Here is a 20,155-nt window from a genome sequence, read left to right as displayed (position 1 = left end):
GTGTGGCTCATCATGTCAAAATATGTGTTCACCTCGTCATGTGAACCAATGTGCATCACGCGTCATGTCAAAATACAGGCCTGCTGCTTTGAAGGGGTTTATAATACAAGAGACGCTCATGTTTGCCAGATACTCACTTAATGTCATGTTTAATTAGAGTTTAAGGCTTACATAGACCCAACGCAATGCAATGCAATGTGTTTTTTGCGAGTTTCAGACCGGCGCAGTTATGATTTTCATGTTCAGTGCCAAGCTGTTTAAATAGCAAATGCATTTGCGCCCATTTTTGCGCCCATGAGCTTTCTAGTCTGAAAACAAGGTGTGTTCAGGTGCATTGTTGGTGCGTCACTATTTTGAGGCAACTAAAAAAGAATACACCACTGACCAACAAAAACCTGCTCTAAAGTCTAAAGTCAATGGCTCAATATTGTTTTTGTTATTTAATGAGCGCATTATGTGTCTCTATGTAATATGTGCCTATAATCGGGACGACAACGTGCGTTTGCTTAACACACACATGGATGCACAGCAGCACACAAACATTTTTAAATATGAAAAATGAAAGGATTAAAACGTAAAAGATTATTATTGAGTCTCTTGGATATAAATTATCACAGATTACAGGACTTTAGAAGACGTAAAGCTGAGATCAGCTGGCAGAAGAGCTGTTTCACCTGTAGCCTGGTAAGTAAGCAGATTTTTTTTTCTTTTAAAAAGTGTCAATTTGTAATATTGCATTATTTGAGTTTGTTTTAAATGCTATTTATTGTATATGATTACTTGGATATGGTGAGATGAGAACCATTTTTAAGTGGCGCTGTCCCAGTGCTGAAAACGGCTTTCCACATGTTTGTAATTCTTGATCTGCTGTTTGTTAAAAATAAAGTATTTTTACTTATAAAAACCTTTTTGACATAACAGTGATCATACATCATACTTTACCAGCTTATTTTACTTAATACCCCATGACTGAATAAAACACAAAGCAATATTTTTAACATTAATCTTAAACTGGTGGTCTTCTTCCTCTGCTTACAGTTTTTCCGCTTACAAACTCCACCATTTAAATAGGGAATCTGCCTTGGCGCTAGCACAACTGGCTTTTAAATGGGTTGAGAGCTGAGACTTTTATTGGTTTATTGCACGTTAAGCTCAAAACAAACCCATTACTCATTACGAGAATAGAAACACACCTTTTAGACTGTGTGCCAGGCGCATAGACCATTTTCCTCGTCATTAAACTATTAACAGTGGATTCGGACCCGCCCTAAATGTACTATGTGCTTAGATTGTTAAAATAGGAACCTTACTGTAGTGCAGTGCTTCTCAAATAGTGGGGCGGAACTCCCAGGGGGGGCTCGAAGCGACACCAGGGGGAGCGCGAGAGACCCCGGGGAAAATACTTTTTTTAAGGAAGTGATTTTTTTGCACTGTCACTTATAGACATTACACCCAATCACGCTGATAAGCTGCTTGAGTTTTTATTATTATTTATTGATTATATTTAATTTAATTTTTCAGTATCAAATGGTCCAAAAATATTATACTTTAAATAAGGATTGTTTTTTTTCAGGCAAATTGATGCGTTTTAAATCTTTTTTGTTACAGACTAAAAAACAAAGTTAATAAAGTTATTCTTTGTTGTAAATTGATCGATGTTTTTATTTTTGTGTTTTCTTTAATGTTAATAAGGATGTTTTGCAGATGTGTCATTTTATAGACAAATTATACTATTTACAGTCGCGGCGGAGAGTTGGGGGGCGCGAAATGTTTACTTCTTCCTAGGGGGGGCATGACAGAAAATAATTGAGAAGCACTGCTGTAGTGTAAAGTTAATGCATAAACCCTTTCAACGCGTGTGCAACAGGCACGTATCTTGACATGGCACATGATGGACATAGTATCACATGATGCACTAAACAGATATTTTGACACGATCAGCCACGCACGTGACACTCCGAACACATATTTTGAATTCGTGCCCTTCAGAAGAGAAGTCACCGGCCGCCACAGTTTGTTTGTTTCCTCTATAAACGAATCACACAAATGATCAAGTCGCAGAATAATGACCTCCTTAAGTGCAAAGAGCTCTCATAAAAATCACAGGGCAATATTTGTGCTAGTATCTGGATTTCACTGTGCCCTGTGTGTGCGATTCGGTGCCAGGGCCAAAGCTTTCCAATGTAAAAGGATGATGAAATAGTCTAGAGCTGTAACACATTAGCAGCTGCCCACCCGATTGGCAGGATATGTACTACGTTTGACTGAACACCCACGTGCTCTTATTCTAAAAATTCAGACAGAGCGGTGTGGATCCTAAATGCTTAAGAATCATTTGTGTATTAAAAATGTCAATCTACAATACTGATGATTTAGGTCTGTTCTGCAGTGAGAGAGAGAGAGAGAGAGAGAGAGAGAGAGAGAGAGAGAGAGAGAGAGAGAGATGGAAAGAAAAACAAAATGGAGAGACCAGGTGAACGAAAATCAGAGGGTGAAGGCAAACAGAAAAGAGCGAGAGAGAGAGAGAGAGAGAGAGAGAGAGCACAAAAGTGCTACAACGCCACCCAAAGGCTGATAATCACACTGCAGTCTATTGATCTGATTAGTCATGTATGAAGCATTCTTACCCCCAGCTAACTGCATCTCAGCAGGAAAACGCCACCATACAGATTTATCCTCTTACACTATAAACACAGCGTGACGTCTGCAGAACTGAATCCTCTCTCTGAAACAGACAGAACGTCACCAGCTTACCACATTTAAGTGTTGCACTTTTAATATCTGTCAATGCATTGATAGCTGGCCAGCTGATTTTGAATACTTGGCATGTGCACGCGTCATCTTGTACCCGGTAAACAAGGTTTTGTTAATGCTGACGACGTATAGAAAAGGTTGCATGACTCTGTGGTTATGTTTGACCTTGTACACCGTGTCTGTCTGCAGTATTGAGCTGCCTGCAGATACAATATCAGAAAGTAAAGGGTTAGGGAGAGCTCTTTCCTCCGGTTTCACATGCATTAAACGTCATGAAAAATATACAATGCTCTGATCTTTCCAAAAACAATTGTTGTTAATGATGATCATGATCATATTTAGCATTATTGTTTAATAGTAGCAGACACAATTAGCACAAGATAATTAACATCATCTCGCAAAAACACTTAGGGGTGATTCACAAAGAATGTGCCCACAGACAGTAATAACATGGTATATTTTTGTGCTGTGCACATTTATTTTAGCTCTCTACATCGCCAACAGAAATTATGCAAATTGGCATATAATGCCAACGTGGTTTTTAAAAAATGAGCACGGTGCAATTCTTCATTGCTTTGAGTTGTGGAGGATGTGACAGACCCGAATCGATTCATTACAATGCAGAACGTGCCCTCGACTATAACACACGTCTGGATATATGCCAGTGTACAACACTCCCCTCCATCATTTCATCAGTTAACCCCTTAATTCTGGATCTCCAAGTGCTTCTGTATAAGACTATAGTGAGATGTCTCTCGGAATGTTTTCATGTTATCCCAAAATCTTTGATTTGGAACGTCTGCATCTTTTCATTCCCTGAAAACATATTTGTCAAGTGAAAGAGACAGACAGCAACGCAGTAACATAAAGCATCCGAGAGGAAAATTATGACAAACGACAACGTCAAACTAGACTTAGCAGGAACTTTTTTATCCTTGGTGCAATGATGTCAGAAGCTGGTTAGATTTGCTCATACACTGATTTTGGATAAGGGCCAGATAAAATGTCTTAAACTACCTGAAATTTCACTAAAGCTCGACAATCGACTGCACCTACACATTACGAACACCCCAACACACATCACACGCAGCAGGATACTCATTTTGCTTCAATTTCTGTTGGCGGTTCTCGCCTCTTTTCTTATTACTTAATTTGTATCTTTGGCTACCTGCTGAAGTAATCGACACAACGACACGCAATATGAATGCTGTTGCAAGTTGTTTTTTTATAAGAAATCTTCTGCCAAGAAAACAAATGTAAATGCATTCCTATTCACATGCTAACAATGGAGGCATTTCTCAGTTTCACGTTCAAAACAAAGATTCTCGGCTGGTATCACTTTGAAAGCACAGCTACTTTCTCTGTGTGTCTGTATTCAGAGCGAAGCTTTCATGTCTAATGCCGGTCTTGTTTTCATCTGAATATTTTGCTAGCAACAGAATTCATGATCTTAGATCTAAACAGGCTGTATTTTCTCTATCATATGAGATGTTAAATAATCAGGTACCTGTAATAGGAAAAATTGTTTACTGTGGTAAACAATGTTTGTTGAAAACAATACTGAAAACATTGTTTCTACAGTATATCCTGTTACACTTATTTTTGTATGGAAAAAACCTTTATGATATAATATTTAGGCCTGTCAAAAGCTTAATCGCATACAAAATAAAAATTTGTGTTTGCAAACATATGTGCATGTACTGGGTGTAATTATTATGTGTATATAAATACACACATTCATGTATGAATTTAAGAAAAAATATTTATTTATGTATTTTTTACATTTATATATACAATATAAAATATATCTAAATCTAAATATATACATATATACATGCAAATGTTCCTTAAATGCATACATCAGTTTGTTTGGTGTATTTATATATACAAAACAATTACACACAGTACACATGCACATATATTATGCAAACACAAAGTTTTATTTTGTATTTGATTAATCGCAATATTTTTTTTGAAAGCCCTAATATTTATATTGTTTTCATAGAACAACACTTCATATTGATCTCATATGTTAAGCTTAAAGGTGGGGTGCATGATCTCTGAAAGCAAATGTTGATATTTGAAATCACCTAAACAAACACGCCCCTACCCCAACAGAATCTGGACCTTCTTTTGATAGACCCGCCCCACACCTACGAAGCCCAGGCAATGATGTCATTTAGTAGACACGCCCCTTACGTGTTTTTCAAAAATCATGCACCCCGCCTTTAAAATATGCACCATAAAAGTCATTCATAAATTCCTTTACAGTAGATGCACTACTGTATGTGCTTAAACTGACCTCATCACAGATAATCTTTCTCTCTGGTGAGCAGTTAAGCTTGTAAACCACTGCAATTCAATCGGCCTCTTTGATTTTTGAAGCAGTTCAATTGGTTAATTGAAAAGAACTAGCTGAAAAAATCAATTTGATCACTGATCCAGTGGTTTATCTCACTGATCCACAGCAGTTAACAGCTTAATGGTATGACTTGTGATACATAGAGACATATATGTGACCCTACCTGTGAAAAAGTCACTTTTGGGTCATTTACATTTTTGTTTTACATAAAATCATTTTATTTAAAGTAGAGAACATTGGTGAATATGTCATCTTGATATCTTTAATATTAACTGAGAATATTTGATGAATTCTGGTCTGAGTAAATCATGTTTCTGAGAAAATCCAATGTAATGACAAATGCTTATATTTAAAGCAGCAGCCAAATTAATTATCCTGTCATATATAAGCTGAAATTCTCCTGTTTTCAGTAATATTTATAGGAAATTTCTTAAAGTTTTGTAGAAGAGGTTTATTCATATGATGTGCACGTCCAAAAAGCAGAGAATCATTGTACCGGGAGTTGTCATATTAGCATCCAGAAACAGTTTTTTTTACACGTAGCAGCTTTAAAATATATTTATAATAGGGTGTTTATTTGTCAGAAGTTGAGCTACCAAACAGATAAGATGTTCCTGAATTTTAAAGATGAAAAAATATCTGCACTGAAATAAGAACCAGACTAAAGTCAGAATATTTATGCCTTGCCCTGCACTGACCCGACTGATGTTTGTGCAGTTTAATATTATGGTCTGTTTTCACTTTCTAATGATAGAAAAAAGTTTTCTGAAATGAAGGATAATAGAATCATCATGTGTTTCTGTGCTTTAAAACACAAAGACAATTTAATGTTTTAGCAAACAAAGTTCAGGGATTTTTGCGCAAAACAATAAAGCACAGTGTGTATATATATCAATAATTTCAGTATTTTTCATGTTATAAATGAAATCTTGAAATGATTTTATATCATTTACAGCAATAAACAGTGGCGGCTGGTGACTGCTCCTCCGAGGGGCGTAAATTTAAAATAAGTGTTCGGAGTGTCATGTGTGTTGCTCATGTTTTAAAAATTTGTGTTTGTTGCGTCATGTGAACCATGTGCATCACGTGTTTTGTCAAAATAAGTGCCTGCTGCATATGCGTCAAAACCGTTTATATGATAAAAGAGACGCTCATGTTCACAAAATACACGCAAGACACCGACTTAACAGTAAACTCTGATTACGCGTGAGATTATGCGAATATCTGGCAAGCGTGAGTGTCATAAACCCTTTAGACGCGTCTGCAGCAGGCACTTATTTTGGCAAGACACGTGATGCACACAGGTTCACTCGACGCACCGAACACATATTTTGAAATGACGAACCACACACATGACGGGCTACATGCATGTTGTTATGAACTTTGCATCATGCGCCCTCGAAAAAAGAAGTCACTGGCACCACTGGCAATAAGCACAAATTAATATTTGTTCATATTTTTATGATCATGACAATTTGATGTTTTAAATCTTAAAATTAGATCATGCGACTTTAGCCGGGTTTTCACAGACAGGGTTACGTAATTCATAAATATTACTAGTCACTATAATCATCAGCACCGTATATAAAGGTCTTTGCAAAAATGCTTAAAAAATGTACTGTTGTAATCTATTTAAACAAAAAATGAAAGCACAGATGTATGAAATTAAATAAGGTTGAGTAAATTATTTTGGTTAAACTGTCCCTTTAAGGCCTGCTGTTCCATCAAAAATGTACTTTTCCATATGGACAGTCAGAAATGATGTTTAGTGAAATGAATCTTGAATCTGTCATTTTGAATATATAGACAGCCTTCAGTGAATCCACTGGGATAATCCACAGGTTTACAGCTGTGTTCCCAAACATACCATGCAGACTAATGTGACATTTGGAGTTCCTGTGGGCTGATACGCTGTTGACGTACATCTGTTGCCAACATGTTGATAACATAATAATCTAAAAATGAAAAAAAACTTTGATTTCTGCAGAAAAGATTAGATCGAGAATGAAGAATTCGGCAACACAGACCGCCTAGAGCCTTTACTGACATTTGTTTTAACTCTTTTTGCCTATTTTCCGTCTATTAAAACATGGCATTTCTTTTACTAAGTTGGTGCACGGTCACGCTGTCGCTCAGCATACAAATCTTTATACGGATGGGCTGTGACGTTCGGCACTACAAACAAAACTCTTCTTTGTGGCCTTGACGTCATGCTGAGACAGAACAACAGGCAGTAGAGGATGGTCACGAGAAAAAATATGCCATGAAATCCAAAAGCAATCAGTCTCTGTTGTGTTGATCTCATGTGACGGGCGAATGTGAGGGGTGTGAACATATGGGAGGTGTGAAGCAAACCTTTTATCTTCTGAAACGTAAGCAAACACTGTGTTGTACAGGTATGCCTTCAAAAGAGATGAACCATCAAAGACAAAGCTCAATAATCTATGGCAGACTTAAAAACAATAGAAATGCATTTCAAAGGCAGAGCTTCAATACATGCACAATAGCAAAAAATGATGGGTAAGGGCGTTGGAGAGATTTGAAGACATGTCCAACATTTAAACCATCTATATAAAGACGTGTCTTTAAATTGATCCTTTCTGTAATAAAGTCATTGGCGGTTTCCTTGTGAATAAGGATGACATGTATTTATTCATACGTGTGTAGAGTTGGTGTTGTTTATAAGCTTTGGATAACACAGTGACCGACTGCACAGAATACTGTACACAACAGCTCTCCATTCAGTGATCGATTCAGATACAAATATGACCATTTATTAACTTTATTGCTAATATCAATATAATATCAAGAATGAGAAACACATGTGTATGAAAGTGTAAGTTAACTGTCGTTTGGCACAGATTTGGATGCTGTAGTGAGGCGTTGACACTTGAGATGATAAGAATGCATGTTAATTTGTTAATATATTTACCTGCAAATGAAACATTGACTAATGTGAGTTCTAGTTTTGGCCATAAGTGTCTGTCTGGATGCTTTTATCATTGTGGATGTGGATATTTGAGATGGTAAGGAGAACGTGCCGTGCTAATTTGGTAATGCTTGGTTTAATTAAATGAGTTTTAGTAAAGCTTGTTTTGTTTCAATTGAATGTGTACTACATTTTATATAAGTACGGCATTTTTGCTTTTGACCCTGTCACAAAAGTAAGACAACAAAACAAGATAGATTTTTGTGTTACATTTGTTTTAAGTAAATACACATGACTATGGCCTTGTTAATATGTAACTGAAAAATATTTTGTTGTTTATCTTTGCAAAAAAATAATTACATTTTCAATTTAAATTTCAATTTCATCAAATGTTTCAAAAGCAGCCTGACAGTACAAACTTGAATTTTTTTCAAAAATTAAATTAATCAAATTAGCATGATATAAATTCTCAACATAATGCAACACTATTACAAAAGTAGCGAGAGCGTCAAAGTGATCGAAAGTCATTTGTTGTCACTGAGAGCCGGCGGTGAGCAGTGGCGTGGCGTGTCTTGGAGTTGAAATCAGCTTAACTTTATGGTAATGAGCTATTACACAGTTTGAGGGCAACTAATGGGAAGGCCAAACCAATAGAAGTCCGCTGCGGCTTGTCCATAGATATATATATATATACTAGATGTGGCCTTGGGGCTCCGAGCATGCGTCAAACCGCCGCCATCTTAGAACAGGGGTCTTATCATAGGAAGTATCTATAAAACTGCTATCTCCGCCTGTACTTTGAATTCATGGACGATGCCGGACTTTTGTGCTGCGTATGGATTTTAGGACTACTAGCACTATGCATTACAGTTAGAAAAAGTACATTTTCATGAAATCAAAACTTTTATTTTTTCCTGGACAAAATGCTAAATACATGTCTGACTGTTGAAACGAACCAAAAGAAAACCAAGAAAATTGCATTCATGACGATTTATGGTGATTTTATTTCTGTTACACCATTGCCTACAATGACGCTGCTGCGGGATTCCCCTGTTTCAAGATGGCGGCTCTAGTTGACGCATTTGGTCCAATGAACTGCCGTAGCCAAGGCTTGTCATATGAGAGGATTCGTCCTCTAAACTTTTTCTATAGCATCATTGGCAGGGCAGCCACGGCGTGCTGGGTGTGAACATACAGTAACAAGCATTACTTTCATTCCGACAGGAATTCCTAATATTTAAACCCAATTTACTTTTATTTTAAAAAACTTTGAGAAGGCAAACTTCAGGATGTGTTAGAGCACTAAATAACCTGTAGATTGATCAGTAGATTGATCATGTACGTAGCAAAAGCAGCTTTTTGAACCTAAACGTGTGAAATGTTGAATATATAATGCAGTATTTGTCAGCTCTGTCAAGGGTTGTGTGCTAAAGATGCTGTCATAGTTTGGAATAGAAATGTAGTCGGGGCTTTGAGAAAATTGCTTACTTTCACCCTGGTTCCCCTATATATACTTGTGTGGGCATTAAGCCGACGGGGAATAAAATGGCAGCATAACATCTTGTTTTGTGTTTTTAGTGCCGTGACTGCATGCTAGCTGCAGGGGTGGTGCTATGCCACAGTGACCTATGAAGTGGGATGAGTGCTGTTGATTTTATTTGCAGTTTTATAAAAAAAAGATGTATTATGATCCATGTCTCTGACTTTTAATGGTGATTCATAGCTCTCCTTAAGGCTGCTATTCTAATTCTTTGGGTGACATTCCCAAGGTGGTGTAGTGAGAAAGTGATATGTTGTAATGATTAACATATTTACACATATAGTTATTATAATTCAAATGTATTTGTGCCCAGTGCACCCCCAAACCAAACATTTACTGTATATCAGAAGCTGGGTTTCCATCACACTGATTTTATGTGCATTTTGAAGTATCGCATAAGAAATGAGTTATGGAAATGCCAAATAATAAAAATATTTTTACACTCGCGTGCAAAAAAGAGTAATAGCGAAGAGATGGAAACGCATCACCTGAATAAATTCTGACGTAGCGAACATCAAACCCACATGACTGGTCGTCTAGCTGTTTCTGCTGACGTTGTCTTTATCATATATGGCAGTGGTTCTCAATTTTAATTAAACAAAACATATTAAGTTATACAAAGTAGTGCTGTTGGTTAGTAGCCTTATTTTTTAGGTTTAATTACACAGAATTCATGATAAATGAATGTATTTTATAAAATGTCATAAAACTAAGGCCCCCTGGCACCATCTCGCGGCCCCCCTGGGGGCCCCGGACCCCAGTTTGAGAACCACTGATATATGGGACTCAATGTAATTGTAATGCCCTTGCTGTTAGTGCCTGCATCAAAAACGCTGCATTCCTTCTTCTGTGCACAGCATTCAGTTTACAGATTACAAGCTCACTGCTAATAAATGTATAACTTTGACAATCATAACTAAATGCGGTCCCGTCTCCTTGTTTAATTTACTGTTGGGTACTAGGTTATCAATACCACTGTCATTTACTCAAATAACTTGAGTAAGGTTTACTTCACATTTGGATGGAAATCCAGCTACAGATGACTCTTGAGCTCTACGTTGGTGACACTGAAACATCTACAGCGAGAGTAAGACTTTACTGTATGTTGATAATTTTTCTCTCTGATGAAGGTGATCTGGCCTGTTTTCGGAAAGCACACATACTACATTTTAAAAGGATGACATTTAAGATGAGAGATGAACGGATGACTGCTGGTTGCATAAGACAATAAAATCAAGGCCGTTCAAGAAGAGAAATAGATTTATGAGCTCGTGGAGAGAAAATGGCAACCAGCCAGTTATCTCAGAGGTCAAAAGAGAAGGATACCTATCCAAAGAAATGATGCTTGTAGAAGGGCCAAGGCTTCCTGGACAAGTTTACTGTAGGGAAATCAGAAAAGAAAAAGAGAGTGGGAGAAAGAGAGAGAGAGAGAGAAAAGAAAGTGTGAATAGCTCAGTTGAACTCGACTCATTTCCATTAAAACATTTCCATAATAATGAGAGAAATTAAACATCTTGCACGTTACCGTTACAGCTCATTTTTATGGTTAGCGCTGCTAATTCATTCGGGTGTTGAGATGCACCTTATTGCATTCAAATCTATTCTCACTGACAATATTTATATACATTATTCAGTTGTCAATCAAATCTTATTATGAGAACAATATTATACCAAAGTGGACAAATGATTATTTGAAAATGATTATTACAGAAATAAAAAATGTTTGCCATCTGTCCACTATGGTTTGCAGACTGTGAGTACAAACACTCGAGCTGTTTAACTGAGAAAAATGCTGCAGTTCAATTTATTCAACCCCATAGGCTGCAAATATAAACCTGAGTGGTGTGAAAAGGACAGAATAGTTAGCTGTGGTTTTACCTTTCACCTTTTCTACTTCCCAAAAGGCGCTCAAGGCGGTACCGAACACACACTGCAGACAGATGAGATCTTCGCTCTGACAGAACAATAAAACATTACAAACAGTATTTGGCCTTGATTTATGAGCAGTATGAAGACTCGCAAAAGTTTACTTGTGATCATTCTTAAGGAAACTATACTTTACTGTAATCTTAAAGTTTACCATCATTTAAACAAAGAAAAGCAACCTTTTCATAAAGCTAAGATTAAAATAATCAAGCAAATACACCATTTATTATAGTATGATTAACTAGGACAGAGGTGGCATAACTAGTGCCCGTGGGGCAAATGTGGCCACCCGGGCACTTTAATCCGGCCTGCTTAAAAGGTCACATTTTTCTTGTGTTTTTGAAGCATTGATTGTGTTTACTGTGCGCAATATAACATGTGTTCATGTTTTGTGTGTAAACGTGTTTATTTGTTCATGTTTTGTTCATGTCTGTATTTTTCACATAATTGACTTCTCTAATCTCTATACTGCCAATCTATGAAGTCCCTCCTTCAGAAATACGTAACAAGTTCTGATTGTGTATACTGGTTAAGTGTGTTGTGATTGTGTAGCTGGTTCAGGTTGGTAGCTGGTTTAGTGTGTTGTGATTTTGTTGCTGGTTTAGTGTGTTGTGATTGTGTAGCTGGTTTAGTGTGTTCTGATTGTGTTGCTGGTTTAGGTTGTAGCTGGTTAAATGTTGTGACAGCAGGTTGGCTTAGCTGGCAACTGGCATTAAAACTCTTATATTGACGTCATTTAACTGGGAAGAGAGCAGTAGTCCAAACCGGTCATTCTTTGTAGTCCTTGAAAGTGACAGAGTTGTATAGTACTTAAGTATTTTTACTTTCTACATAAAAGTAAATTTTCAATTATTCGTATTTTATTCGTGTTTTTCTTTGGAAAACAAACATTCCAAAACATATTATCATAATTTTCACTCCACTACATTTCATAATTTCAAGTTTTTGGTTTATATTTAATATTTAAGTACATTAAACATCTAGTATTTTTTTTTACTTTTACTTAAGTAAAAATTTTTTCGTACTTTTACTCAAGAAAGTAAAAGTACACAATTTTTATGTAATTAGGCATTAAATCAATTTTAATATGCAATATATAATGAATACACAGTATGATTTTATGCTTTAGAATGTAGTGAACATTTTTTAGTAAAGAAAAGTACATTTTTTCCTAAGACAAACACTCTGATAAAGCATAGATGCTTGGAAAATGTAACTAAAATACTTAAGTATTATACACCTCTGGAAAGTGAACTCTATATCACTTGGCATTAAAGGCAGGGTGCACAATTCTTGAGAAACGCTTTGCAAAAGGGAGTCGGGCTGAGTACCAAAACACACTTGTAGCCAATCAGCAGTAAGGGGCGTGTCTATTAGCTGACCTCATTGCCTTGGTTGCGAATGTGCGGGGCGGGTCTATCAACAGAAGGTCCAGATTCTATTGGGGTAGGGGCGTGTTTGTTTAGGTGATTTCAAATGTCACCATTGGCTTTCAGGGATCATGCACCCCACCTTTAAACTTTGAGCTTTATATTATTTGAACTAAAATGTACACACTGCACCTTTAAGCATATTTCTTATTTGTTGTAACCACAAATGTACTATGGTCTCACCATGGTTTTTTAATTGTGGTAATGCAATTGATCTGCTAAAAACATGGTTACTACACTAATAAAACCATGGGTAATCTTCCTTATGGTGATAACACGAAATGGCTCACAATCCTACTATGCTAAATATATTACTCAGACTACAATGTTTTCTTCAGAACTGTATATGAAGAGTTTCGTTACAAAACGAGATAACCACCGTTTTTTTAATTGTTCAGAAATCTCGTTGTGCATTCCAATTAATTTCAATGCAACTGCAGTTGGTTTGTTTTGATTTAACCTTCATAACTTAAAAAATACAGCATAAAGTAGCATCATAAAACAAAATAATAACATGATAACATAATAATAAACATGTTTTGACAAAAAAAGTAAAAAATGGATTTATCTCGTTTTGCAACGAAACTCTTCATATATACTTTATATGTGTCCAGTGATATGCACAGGAGTAGCTTAGAGATTAATTTTTTGTTTGAATATGAAAGTGTGTTCATAAGTAGGGTGTAGATGAAAGTAACTGGGTGTTGATTTGGAGTAAATAAAGCTAGATTTTGTTGTTTACATATGCAGCCCTTCACTTGTTTTTCAAAACCTGATGTGGCTCTCGAGTAAGATAAGATTGCCACCCTAATTTAGACTAAATAAAACCAGTGAGCCAACAACCCAACTTAATAGCACATGCATTTAACTAAATAAACACTTTTTAACTTTATATTAAGTAAGCATGTGCATGTGCAAAATAATTTGGTATCTATAAAAGATCCCTATTTCAACATCGTTTTGCCTTTTTAAACTGAGCTAGTGTCACTACTTTATTTGTGTACTATTCCATTATGATTTAAACCTGGAATGAGGGTTTGAAATAAGTGTAAAGTCTAGCAAAAAGCTTTCCTTTCAGCAAAAAAACAAGTTGATTATAAAGACACGGTCATGGTCATGTCATGAAGCGGTGACATCAGAGAAACACACACACATGTACTGTATGATTGCGCTTTTACTCGCAGATAATGGAGCGCTGCAGTCAGAGATGCGGTCAATGTTAAACTAAAAGCCTGAAGTTAAGCCTGAGAGAAGATCTTCGGCATTATTTTTTCTTTACCATCTGTCAAAAGCTGTGTTTCTCACTTCACTTCACAGCCTGTAGTAAATAAAGAAAGAAGCTCGTCATAAATGCCTATAGAGCTTATTAGGAGCTCTGTCGAAATCTTCCCAAGGCTAAAATCAACCAAATGAACCAAAGGAAATGTTCTGTCGGGCAAGAGCTGATGTCATACATATTCAGGTCATTGTGAGGCCGAGGAAGGAAACATTTAAGACCCCTGCTGTGCCGCTCTGTGCCCATTGATGGCATTTCTCTACCATGATTCAGTCGTGGAGTGATGCTTAGAGAGAGAGAGAGAGAGCAAAGTTACTCTGGTAAAGTACATGGTACATGTAAGGTATGCATGACCAATGTGATCTCATACGTGTGTATTTTTACATAAGGTGTGGTTGTATCACACGTACATTTACTTACATTTTAATACACACTGACACATAAAATATCAACGTGTTTACAGGACTAATATGTTAATTATTTATGTATTAACAGCTTTACAGATGTTATTGTACGTATTCCTATTCATAAATATTAAAATTACACTCATATTAATGACATGTTTTCATAGGACCAACCTGCTAGGCATCGTCGTCAACGAAGTACAATTAACTTATTTATTTATTTATTTAGTACATTTATTTGTCAGGGACAATGTACAAAGAACATTAATCTTTCGAAAAGATGTTTTGTACCAGAGTTAGCAAAAGCTATTTTCTATCTGCAGTCCCCAGGCAGGTATACACAATATTAAAACATTACATTATAAAAACCAACACATCCTAAAATATGTACAACATAATCAAAACATTCACATTAAAATTACATTTATAAACCTTAATTGGGCTGATGCTGACACAGCTGGTTATCGAGGATGTATTTCTTTAAGTTTCGAGTAAAATTATTAAAATCTACGGACAGCTTTAGACTACCTGGAAGTAGATTTTATTGTTTAATAGACCCCTTCACAGTTCACGTCACATGCGGTTCCCACTGCGCATGTCGGGGTCAGAAAAGTCATTACAGCAGATTGAGTTGCGTATTATTCGGTATCGTCAAAAATGCCTACTTTCGTCGTGGGCTTTGAAAATCGCACCAGGTCTTCCATTAAGTTTTTACGATTCATGCAGAATCTCAAAAACAAAAAAATACAACATCTGCGACTGCAAGCAATTAACGTGCAGACTGGAACAATGCAAATATCAAAGAGGCTTGTGTTTGTGGTGCTCACTTCATTTCAAGTCATTTTTCAGCCCTGTTAGATTGAATGGTAACACTTTACAATAAGGTTTATTAGTTAACATTATACAACAGTTCTTTCTGGTTCTCGAATCTGATTGGCTAAGAGCCATACGATATTGTACTGATAACGGCACTGTCACCTTTCGTATCATTCCGCCACCTAGTGAATGGAGGTCCTAAACAGGCTCATCTCTGAATGGAAAAACACAGACGCGCTGTTTTTAAACACTCTCCGTGTGTCGTCTTAGTTCACTAGCTCGTAAATCAGTTGGTGAATCCCAATCGGAAGTTATTATTCCGTTAAAGATCAGCGCTCTTGGATGTTACGTTAAACTTAATGGGATTAATGTCTTGTCACATCGTGTGGACGATTAACACTTGGAAAGAGGAATATAAACACTCATTTTTTCTTCTGGAGCTATATTTCTTATCAGAACACGAAAACACCGTGGAACTGCAGGTAAGCACCGCAGCTTTTAAATGTGGACATTGATCATTTATTTAATCGCGACATGACTATTAAAACATGTTATGAGGTATCACCACTGATATATTTATTATTATTATTATTATTACCTTTATTTAACCAGAAAGAAAACTCATTGAGATTAAAAATCTCTTTTCCAAGAGCGTTCTGGCCAAGCAGCATGCAAAAACATCTCTCTGACACTTATAAAAAACAGTTTTATATAGTACTGACAAGAACGAAGTCTAATAATAACCGAGTGCTCGTATCGCGTTAAGAGTAAATGGTAAACCAACAGTAACATTATACAAGTATAGTTTTATTCACATTTACCTCGCGCCAAAACAATAACAACACAAAAGACACTAAATATGAATAAGAAAACAAGTAATAGTTTGATCATGACACCAAATACTGCTGATTTGATCTCATTTTGACCATCAAAAACAAACAAGGCGAATATCAGAGCCAGGGAATCCCTGTCAGAGATGTAGCCCAGGGAGGGCGGTGGTCAGCGGGGCGAGTGAACACTGATGTCCGCTCATGTTTTGGTTCTCATTCGTACCGAATCTCACTAAGCAAACGTTCAAACAGGCGCTATCTTTACTAATCGACTGCAGATTTAAATATAATACATATACATTCTCGACTGAACTAATCTTAAAACTACACTTTGTGACCAAGAAACAGTAATATAGAGAAACGGCTTTTCCGTCCATTGAGTTGTTATGAGCTTCAAAGCAGCCGAAAGTTTTACCTGTCATTCTGGCCGCCCTCAAATCCGTGGCGGAAGAAGTAGTTCTCAAACAAAGAGGCTTTTAAAATAACTCCGTTGTTGTTTTCTAGTTTTCGTTTTTCAAACGTGTGCCGTCGAACTGTTGTATAAAAGCAATATCGCTCTCGGAGTCGTGTGATATAGCTCTAATGTATTAACTAACATGAACAAACTATGAGCAATACATTTGTGACAGTATTAATTAATCTTTGTTAATGTTAGTTAATAGAAATAAAGCTTTTAATGGTTTGTTCATGTTAGTTCACAGTGCATTAACTAACATTAACAAGATTTTGATAAAGTATTAGTAATTGTTGAAATGAACATTAACAAAGATTAATAAATGTTGTATAAGTGCAGTTCATTATTAGTTCACGTTAACTAATATAGTTAACTAATGTTAACTAATGAACCTTATTGTAAAGTGTTACCAATTAAATGATAAAGCCTGGATGGTATGAACAGTTTGACCCCATTTGCACCCGATAGTCATTCAATGTTTACAAACCTTGAAGGGGTCTATAGTTTTAAAAGAAAAGGCTTTCTGTGCAAATGTTGTAGATCTATTCGGGATAGCACAACTTCTCTGAGCAGTAGAACGAGATGTTCGCCTCGTTTGTTCAGAATAAAGTTATATACATTTTTGCATTGGTGGAGCAATATTATTAACAATTTAAAAAGGGTTTTTAAGTAAGGGATAATGTAGAGGCAGCCGGTAGTCACTGGGAAACAAGCCCCGACAGTGTGATCAGGACCCGACGCGAAGCGGAGGGTCTTGTATCACACTGAAGGGGCTTATTTCCCAATAACTACCGGCTGCCTCTATCCCGCTTATTACACGGCTACTTGCCACATAAGAAAAAAAACTGGACATGAATATGAATTTGAAACATTTTATTGGCATATTTGTTTTAAATTAACATTTTTATCCTTCCGCGAAACTTTGCACAGATGCATAAAATGATCGTAATACCTTATAAAGATCCTCTGCTTCATACTTGTCTCCATTTGTTCTCTTTGAGAAGTTTTAATCCCCATTCTGTATTTTTTTGTGTGTTGGCTTCGTAGCTGTCATGCTCTATTTTGTCAAGTTCAGTCTCAGTAAGCTGTCTGTCTCTTGTCGTGGTTGTCGAGTGTTTGTCACAAGATGGCGCCACACAAACAGTAATCTTTATTGATCTTTATTGGCGCGGAGCGATATTACTCGTGCAAGTAGTACCGGCTATGCGTTATTATTTTGGAGCGGTTATTATTCGAAAAGAACGAACCTGCAAATGTCTCAACTGACCAATCAGAATCAAGCATTCCAGAGAGCCGTGTAATAAGTTTGTATAACAAATTAAAGAATCAAAACTTAATATTTTATATTTACAGAGAATATTGCAATGATGATAGCACGGTAAGTGGTATTTATTATTATCATTATGCCTGTACTGTCGTTGTCACAGTGACACTAATTGTGTTGCTTTTCAATATCAATATACAGCTACGGGTTTAGTTGCAAAGCTTTCAGCTGCACTCGTACCCGATAAGTTGTTGATGTTTGAATTGATGTCGATCTACATACATTATCTGGTATAATTGAAATGATTGGCTATGAGCTACATACAGATGCATTTGATAGACATTCGTCACGGCCAATAAATGGCTCTGGGCATTCGTAAACTACGCCTCAAATATGAAAAAATGAGCATAGGATTCCCAGACCACGTCACTGGTCTGGTGTTATACTACCGAGCTGTAAAACTCAGCCTTTAAGGAGACAAAATTATTAAGTTTCCCTCTAGGAGACGCAGTTCTAATAATAGTTTGACAAGTTGCCTGTATCCACTTTTGTGTCTTTAAACGCTTCTTTTTTGGGGTCAACAGCTTATAAAAACTTATTTCTGAGTTTTTTTTTAGCTGTTAGCTGTACACCCTGTCACACAGCAGATTTTGGGCATTGTTCTGTTTTTTGTTGTGGGCCGGAAATGACAAGGAGGCAGCCTCACGCAATGGAGACAGATGGATTGATCCCCCCGGTGGGCGTGGTTTTCAGATTATGACACGTTGTGCTCTGTCTCTATTGCATAATATAAAAAATCCATTATATATAAGGTAAGGTTTGGGGTAGTGTGGTAACATTATTGATAAAACGGTTAAAGGGAAGTTATACAGCAATCTTTATGGTGAAAGATTTGTAAATGTTTTAGGTTTTGTAGCTGTAAAAACGTAATAATGCTACGATTAAATGTTTATATTGTATGCTTCAGCAACTATTTAACGCACAAAAAAGTACGTTTTGTGTTTTTGAAAGTTATGTGTTAAATGAGACCAGGCTGAGGTGTTTACCTCTTTCTGGATTTTATCCAACTAAAATAGATTCACACGCTTCAAGCTTGCTTTAGCCGGTGTTTTTGTAAACATACTGCATTTCATATTTGATTTATGCATCTCACACTGAGTTCATTTCTTGCTTCAAAGCAAAACCTTTTTTTACTTTCTCGTCCGGATGGTTAATGCAAATATTATTCTTTTATGCAAATAACTTTATAACATTATCTGAAAGCTTGTTTACAGTATTACAAGTAAAAATGGCGTGTAAACATAAGGGTCATCTGAAAGCCAAATCCTGTAATAAACAATTCAAACTTTGATGGGTTTAGATCAGTCATTCTGACCAAGTGCCATTCACTTAGACAAAGAGACATTATTTCTTTATTTTATGCTACATTTGGGGCCCTATTTTAACAATCTGAAAGCAAGTCCTAAGCGCAAAGCGCGAGTGACTTTGTGGGCGGATCTTGGGCGCTGTTGCTATTTTCCCGGCGGGAGAAATAAGTCTTGCGCCGGGTGCAAATCAATAAGGGGTTGGTCTGAAGTAGGTTCATTATTCATAGGTGTGGTTTGGGCGTAACGTCAAATAAACCAATCAGAACGCTATCCAACATTCCCTTTAAACGCAAGGGTGCAAGTTCCATGGCGGGTTGCTATTATTATGACGGATTTGACAGCCGCACGCCAGGAGCGGTTCACAGCCGAGGAGACCCACGTTCTTATAAGAGCAGTCAAAGACAGAGAAGTTGTTTTGTATGAGGATGGGAGAAACCCACCCAAATCAGCGTCGGTTAAACAGGCGTGAGAGGAAATAGCCGCAATTGTCTCATCAGCTGCGCCAAGCACTACAATGATGTCAGGAGACGGGGGGATCCCAAGCTTGCCAGCATAAATCGGGCACGCCGGGCACACAGGAGGGCATCGCTGCGTCCACCCTCACCGCTGAAAGGGTTTGGGGGCTTTGAAATCGGACACAAGAAACGCAAGCAAGGTCCAACCCCAAAGTACACTTACAAATCAAGTTCACATACATGAAGGTTTCTTATGAAAACATTTTAATTATTATTTAGATAAAATAAACGTAATACAGCCACACAACAAACTTATGAAAATATTTTAATCGTTATTTGCATGACAAT

The 20,155-nt window shown here is 36.7% G+C and overlaps 1 protein-coding gene across 1 annotated transcript in view; it reads left to right on the top strand.

Annotated features, from left to right (window-relative positions):
- Positions 1 to 20,155, top strand: part of LOC129422443 (cohesin subunit SA-2) — a 227,498-nt gene that overhangs the window by 105,501 nt on the left and 101,842 nt on the right. The window contains 1 exon segment of the mRNA XM_073854551.1: positions 10,590 to 10,672. Coding sequence (XP_073710652.1) covers positions 10,607 to 10,672 — 66 coding nt within the window. The 5' untranslated portion in view covers positions 10,590 to 10,606.

This window comes from Misgurnus anguillicaudatus, chromosome 16 (assembly GCF_027580225.2).
Source record: "Misgurnus anguillicaudatus chromosome 16, ASM2758022v2, whole genome shotgun sequence".
Classification (NCBI taxonomy): Eukaryota; Metazoa; Chordata; class Actinopteri; order Cypriniformes; family Cobitidae; genus Misgurnus; species Misgurnus anguillicaudatus.
Note: the sequence above shows the minus strand (reverse complement) of the source record. Positions and strands in the feature narration are given on the sequence as shown.